Genomic DNA, 7,265 nt, shown 5'->3' with positions numbered 1-7,265 from the left:
GGACTGCTAAATGAGGACTGTCAGATGAAGAATGTTAAAATAGAGTTCAAGGCAACGAAATAAGATGTTAATAAACTGAATAGTATTTTTTTATTATATCTGCTAAGCAGAGACATATATAGGTAGTATTTTTTTTACTGCGCAGTAGCGTGATGAAATACGCGCATTTGACAAATAGACAATATTAATATTATTTTGAATGCTATCCATCTCCATTAGTAACTTCAAATCATATAAGACGGTCAAACTCGCCGGCCTCAACCCGCAGATTAATGTCATTTTAGGGAAAAATGGCTAAGGGAAGTCTAATTTATTCAAAGGTCTTATCTTTTTTTATTTTAGCATTATCATTCGCGCTCTCGGACCGCCTTTCGTTGAATCAAACGGAATTCAATAGCTGTCTGCATCGAGGCATCGAGCACAACAATGATAGCAACATCTAAGTCGAAGTTATCCTGAGAGATCCCCAGAAAGAAGACGATCAGAGATTGAGACTAGTCAAGATTTGGACACAATCCCAAAAGTAAGAAGTGTATGTGGACAATAAATTGGTTTCCAAGCATCAATATGAGACAACAATCGAATCTATTTCCCTTTCCTACACAGCCACTCCCTACAACATTATCCATCAGGGTAAAATTACTCAAATTACTCTGATGGATGAGTTCGAACTCTATAGGCTGCTTTAAGAAATAACAGGGATCAAGAAATTCCACAAGAGAAAGCAAGAGGCGCTCAGCACAATGAGAAAAATAGGGAACGAAAAAAAATAAATATAAAGTGAAATCAGCAGTCTGTCCGAAAAACTGCAATACTTAGAATAAAAAAAATAATAGTTTGACGCCTATGCTATCGAGGAAAAAAGCAAGAAATTTAGAATCAAAAAGAGTGTCCAAGAGATGCTCAAGGCCACTCAGCACAACCTTGCGGAAATACGCAAAGAGTTTGTGGATGTTATGGGAAGTATAAGCAAAATAGAGCAGAAAAAAGAAATGCTGAAAGAAGAGTCGGAACAAATAACGGCGTATATAGCATCCGCGCGCGAACAGCTCTTCAATTTATCAAACGATTCATAAAATACTCCTCATTTGGGAGCTATCACTCAGAGCCAGGTTTCAACCCAGCAGTTTCAAGCATTTAACAACGAGCTGAAAACGATCAAGCATTAACTGCAAAAAACATAAAAACTACTGGCACAAAGAGATTCCGAGGTTACTGATTTCAAATAAAAATACCAGTAAGTGCAAAAAAGATATGAGAAAATGAAACTCACAAACTAAGTGTCTTCAAACCAAAACAAATCGAAGTTTCTCAAGGCATATGAGTAAGAAATCCGGAATGAGAAGCTACGCGCGTAGGAGATGAAAAATGAATAGAAAATCATCTTGCGTAGAATAGAGGAGAACCAACAGAGCATCAAGCTCAGTAAGCCGAACCAAAATATATCATCGGTTTTGAGCAAGTACGAGTCGAATAAAGCAAAGTGTGAATAAATTCAGGACAAAATTCAGGGGAATAAGATTGAAATGAAGAAATTGGCCCTCCATGAAAAAAGCAGAATTGAACTAGAAGTCCAATCGCTCCAGGAACTGACGAAGGCTGCCCATAGCAAAATGAAAAAAAGCCTCCCATATCTTAACCCAACGCTCCTCGAAGCCGCACAGAGGTAGAGAATCCCAGGAATCTACGGTTACTTTATACAATTTTTATAAATTGAGGAAGCAGTGTTGTTTGCTTACGAAATGGCGGGGCTTAGCAAGCTCTGTTCAATTCTAGTGGAAGACGAACAGGCGTGCAGTGAGCTGATCAAGCTCAACCAAAGGCTTAAAGGTAAGCAGATCAACATCGTGCAAATGAGCTACTTGAGAAACGAGCTCCCCAACAAGAAAGTTTTTCCCAAAAACGATAATGTCAAGAAACTAACGAATTCAAAATGGATTAAAGTTAAGCACGCTGCTGACCAAGGCCAGAACAAGCAGTCATGGAAGAAGGATTTGTAGAAGCTGATCAGCCTCACATTCGAGAATTACGTGCTTGTGGGTGATTATGAAACCGGCCTCTCCATCTCCAAATAATACTTTCTGAATTGCATCACAGCTGACAAGGAGACTGTCTACGCCGAGGGCTACTTGTGCAAAGTCGGTCGTGACAGCTTCAAAGACAACCGTTTAGCCAGCTACTATAAATATATTGAAAAAAAGAGTTAGCTTGACCATAAACTCAAGTAGAGATCTGAACTGCTGGAAAGGTAAGACTGTTTGATCGGTCTTGACAAGGAGTTTAGCGCATAGCACACCAAGGCAAGCCAAGAACTGGAGAAACTGGAAGCATTGGCGAATTAAATCAAAGAAATGAAAAAGTCAGAGGGCATGCTTAATAAGGAACTGCAATCAGTGGGAGCGATTAGGGCGAGCCTTGAACAATCCATTGCTAATAAGGAGTAATACTTAAAATCAGTAACAGCTGATGGCAAAAAGGGCAGCAAGGCGCATTTGAATATGTCAGCCTAATAATGTGCCAAACTGGAAGGATAATATGGCAATGGTGCAAAAGTGCTGAACAAGTTGCTCACCTCGGTCTACGAAACCGAGGAGAAGCTGGAAACACTTTCTTCGCGAAAATAATAGCTTCATAGGATGATCTCAAGCAGTGAGTCTCGCAAGGAGCATAACTTGGAAGATATTGCCTTAAATTATATGAACGAGCTCGAAGCCAGCTCTCGAAAGAAGACGAAAGAAGTGTAAGAGTTGCTCCAGGAGTTACGGATGCTCGAAGAGAACGAACATTAGACCCACGCTGAGAAATCAAACTTATAAATTAAATTAGCCACATATGAACAATAGGAGCAAGATCTCCTCAATAAACTCGAAGAAATAGGGGTGCCAGAGCATGCATAAGAATAAGAAATGGAAGAGATATCAATCAACAGCATGAGTGTTTCTCGGCAGAACAATAAGCATCGGCACTTCACAACCAAAGATAAGCTCATGTTCTCCAAGTATGCATCCATCATCGAGTCATTCAAAACCCACAAGATCACTTATGAGGAGCTGTAACGGGCCGAAACAGCCATTTCGGAGTTGATTTAATAGTATGAGAAGTAAGCAGACACCTACATTGCCAAAGTCACTGATCAATTCGAAACATAGCTTCAGAGCATATTCGGTCGGATCGTCGAAAATGGAGCCTGCGAAGTCAGATTCAAGAAAATATCCGATAAGCAGAAAGATAATGCTGGCAGGTACCGAAACTGCATGGCCATCAAAGTAAGTTTCACAAGCGAAGACGGAGAGCCAATGAAGAAATGGAACGATTTCTCAGGAGGCCAGAAGACAATTATTGCCATTTCGATTATACTAGCACTGCAAAGATGCGAGCCGGCCCCTTTCTACATTCTCGATGAAATCGATTCAGCTTTAGATCCAATGTATGTCAGCAAGATAGTCAGAATTTTGGCAGAGGAGGCCACGCATCGAAACACCCAGTACTTCATCACGAGTTTCAAAGAGGAAATGATGAATTTTCCTGATGAAGTTGCCAACTTTTATTTGGTGCAATGCGAGAATCGAGTGAGCAAAGTTAGAAGGGTATTTCAGAGCGAGGCAAAATAAGCACTCAAATCCATCGTCATGAGCAGTTGATCATATAGAATGATATTAATTCATACATTCAAAATATATGCTAATATTAATATATGGCATATTTAACACATAATACTTCAATTTTTGTGTAAACTAATCAGGATTAGGATTGAACAAGTTCAACGCATTGTTGTTGTTCGTTGAGCACTTCATACTGATAGCAAGTGACTTCAATATCGGCTTTATCAATCGATGCAGGGATTCGCACTAGTTTCTATGTTTGAGGCAACACATCGAAATAGTTTTCGTCCAAGTGGATATATCTGTTGCTCTTCGATTGAATCCACACGTAGTTGGCTAAATTTTTAGCCTTAATGGCGAGATAGCCATCCCTAAAGGTGTAAGTCAAGCTGGGAAAGATAATTTCACGATCTCTCATTGCCTGAAAGAAGTAGTTGTTCTCTGATATTTCTGACCCTGTGCTCCTAATCTTGATATTGATGAATGTTCTTTTCAGGTTGAATAAATCGAAATATTTATCAGGGAATTGCATAACAACTGTGTTTTAAAGTCCCTTCACCGTTTTCTCTATGGCATCGTATTTATGGATTGTACCATTAAAATCCATCACTCTAACTTCGCAAAAAAGTTTTAATGGATCTAGGTCATCATTTACAGCATAAACAATGTACCTATTCTTCGAGGGTACGTGCAGCACATGTCCAAGCAGTTGATTATGCAGGTGCCGGATACGATAATGAGCAGCCTTGTAGGCCCCATAGTAATCGACTGTGGCCCACGAGCTCACGGGCCATACATCGTTCAACTGCCAATACAGGCTGCCCATGCAATAAGGCTTTGAGCCTCGTAATGTACGAATTGCCATCTAGAGCGCGTAGGACTGCATAACTTGAGAGTAGTATGCGAATCTTTTCAGGTCAGTCGTTTTGCCGCATGCTTTTTCAGTGTACATCTCAAGGTACTAATCTCCCTTGGGGTGTCTTTCATGCAACCTCAGTATTAGATTGCCGAGGGCCCTGTCTTTTTCGCCTGTGAACTTGAGAATGGATGCAAATTCGGGCATTGACTGCATCCCGTACTCGGAGTTGAACCTGCCAATGTAGGTCTCATACTATTAAATCGGCGTCCCCGCACCCCATACTCGCCAAAAGTGAATATCGCCTGAAGATATGGTGTTTGGAGAGTTCGAAGATGAGGAGGGAGATGTCTACCAGTAGAAAATGTTCGGCGTTAAGTCTTGAATAACTTGAGGAATGGCTTCGTGAAATATTTTCTTGTACATGTCTTCGACTGCTCGGATCTGGGTATCACTGAGATTTTTCTTCCAGCCCCATTCCTGCCACCCGATCCAGACCTCATTATTTCCATTCCATAGGCCAATCGAGGGATGATATCCTATTCTCCCAATGTTATCTCGCATTTCTTCCCTTATATTCTCAATCGTTGCGAACTCTCCGAAAATTGGGTACAGAGCGCAAGCGAACATCAAGTCATGCCAAATTAAAATTCCCGCCACGTCCATGCTCCGATAGAATTAATCGAGTTCGAATTGACCTCCTCCCCAAACTCTTATCATATTGTACTTGGCGAATAAAGCAGCCTCAACAACTAGTGGGTATTTAATGCCAATAAGCTCTGTAAAGTTGGTCATGGACATCGCGGGAGGAATGTAATTGCCGCCCCTCATGAACAGATCGTAGCCATTCAGGTTTACTGTGAATGATGTGCCATCTGGACTGAGCTAGTTGTTCTGGATAACCTTGACTGTCTTAAACCCAGTGAGAACAGTCAATGACTTATTCTCCACTCTCACCGTCAGATTGAACAAATTGGGTTGCCCGATGTCCCATGTCCACCAAATTAGTTCCTCTGCTTTCTCTTTCGGCAATGAGAATATGTTGAAGCTGAGCCGATGCTATTTCTCGAGGGCTGGGAATTTCATGGCCTGAGTGTAGACAGCTTATCCTTATTTTTACAATGTGAGTTGGCCTTCATAGATTGAAAGTGGGTTCATGTCGGTGACATCTACCGAGATAATAATGTTGTCGACTGAGAGTTTGGTATAAACGATAGGAGAGTGTTCAATGATGACTCTTTTTATGGAAATTTCATCGAAGCAATTGAGCAAAACACTCTTCCATATTCCCACTGTGACTATCCTCGGCCCCCAATCCCAGCCGTATTGGTACGCGGCCTTTCTGGAAAATGAGAAATTCTGAGGCAGTCCGAAGCCGAACTCCTCCTCAAAAGCACTCTGCTGGGCAATATCAAAATTGGCGGAAGAGTTGCAGCGAACGCTCAATCGGTTGAGTTCTTTTTAGCTGAGTTTAACATCCACTTCATACTGCCGATACATGTTATGGGCCGTCAGTATGAGTTCGTTATTCAGCCTCACTTCACAGTGCGTATCGAGGCCTGAGAAAACCAGTCTCTGCCTTGCTTTTGTTGTACATTGGCTGACTGCATCGGCTGAGATGTTTGTTTCGAATAAGACGTCTTTGGTCTCATACTCGTAGAATTTAAGGAAGTTATCCCGATAGTAGGGGTCCACAATGGTTTAGTTGGAAACCAAAATTTGAGTAAGGGTTGTGGGTGTGGATGTTTTTTTGCGAGTGCCTGACCCAATTACCTCATATTACCATTCTGAAATTTCTACATTCACAGAGTCTGTGTCACCCGCATGGCTTGGAGGAGCCAAAAGGGCTGCAATCACGAGATACCAAAAGATAGTAAGCATTGTCATGAACGGGATCACTAATATTGAGTAGATATATTATAGTCATATTTATGAGTAGATGAAACAATGAGGATACGAGATGGCACTGCTTTCTTTCAGAGGCCGCTCAGTGGATTTGCAGCCCCGCGATCTTTTTGAATTCGGCACTTCCCTCAATTGGCCTCGACTTTTTCTCCTTCGCTTTCTCGAAGCCAGTCTAAAATCGACATTGGCCGTAATCCTTTATACAATTATTGCATAGCAGTTTTAAATGAGTGATTTGAAAAAGAAGAAGAATCTCGAGCTCTTAGAGCCAGGGGCTTAAACCAATGAATCGAAGGTAGAGGCTGATCCGAATGACACAAGGCAATACACACTCAGAGTCGGCAACATTCAGAAGTCGTATGCAACTCTGGTCGACTTGGACTACAATGTAATGGAAATGCCCAAATACATGCTGCCCCCGAACTGCAAGCCAGGCAGCGTCATCCGAATGCGCATCACCCATGACCCCAAGTAAGAGTCCAGGAGGGATGAATAAATAAATAAAATTTGCAGTAAAGTCGCACGCAGCATATAGGTCAATAGCGCCAATAAGATATTAGAAGATGCTTCATGAAATATGTTAAAGTCTGCTCATTATATCTTATCATTTATTGGCTCTTACACTATCTCTCTATTGTACAGTACTTATTGCATATATCACACTATTTATCATCATGGTATCACAATTAATATATTCTAACAAAGCTAATCCTATCTATCCCTTATAAATAAAGCTCAGCTTAAAGATTTTGTATATCATTATAAGCTAGCTATCAATGCTATTCTTCATTTTTTAATTCCTGCTCCAAAATTTAAAGTATTGGTCGAACCCTCATTACAGGTGATGTTAATTCCTACCGGCGTATACTCAGTCGTGTACGAGATGGCATTATTCCTATAAC

The 7,265-nt window shown here is 41.0% G+C and overlaps 1 protein-coding gene across 1 annotated transcript; it reads right to left on the bottom strand.

Annotated features, from left to right (window-relative positions):
• Positions 1-3,826: 3,826 nt before the first annotated feature.
• On the bottom strand, positions 3,827-6,204 carry LOC148298194 (beta-mannosidase-like). Its single transcript, XM_088277055.1, is given in 2 exon segments — positions 3,827-4,420; positions 4,811-6,204. Coding segments are annotated over 2 exon segments (753 nt in total). The 5' UTR covers positions 5,290-6,204; the 3' UTR covers positions 3,827-4,146.
• Positions 6,205-7,265: the final 1,061 nt, after the last annotated feature.

Source organism: Brachycentrus maculatus, unplaced genomic scaffold, assembly GCF_059751285.1.
Source record: "Brachycentrus maculatus isolate JH-2025_06_01 unplaced genomic scaffold, ASM5975128v1 h1tg002388l, whole genome shotgun sequence".
Classification (NCBI taxonomy): Eukaryota; Metazoa; Arthropoda; class Insecta; order Trichoptera; family Brachycentridae; genus Brachycentrus; species Brachycentrus maculatus.
This window is presented reverse-complemented; position numbering and strand designations above follow the sequence as displayed.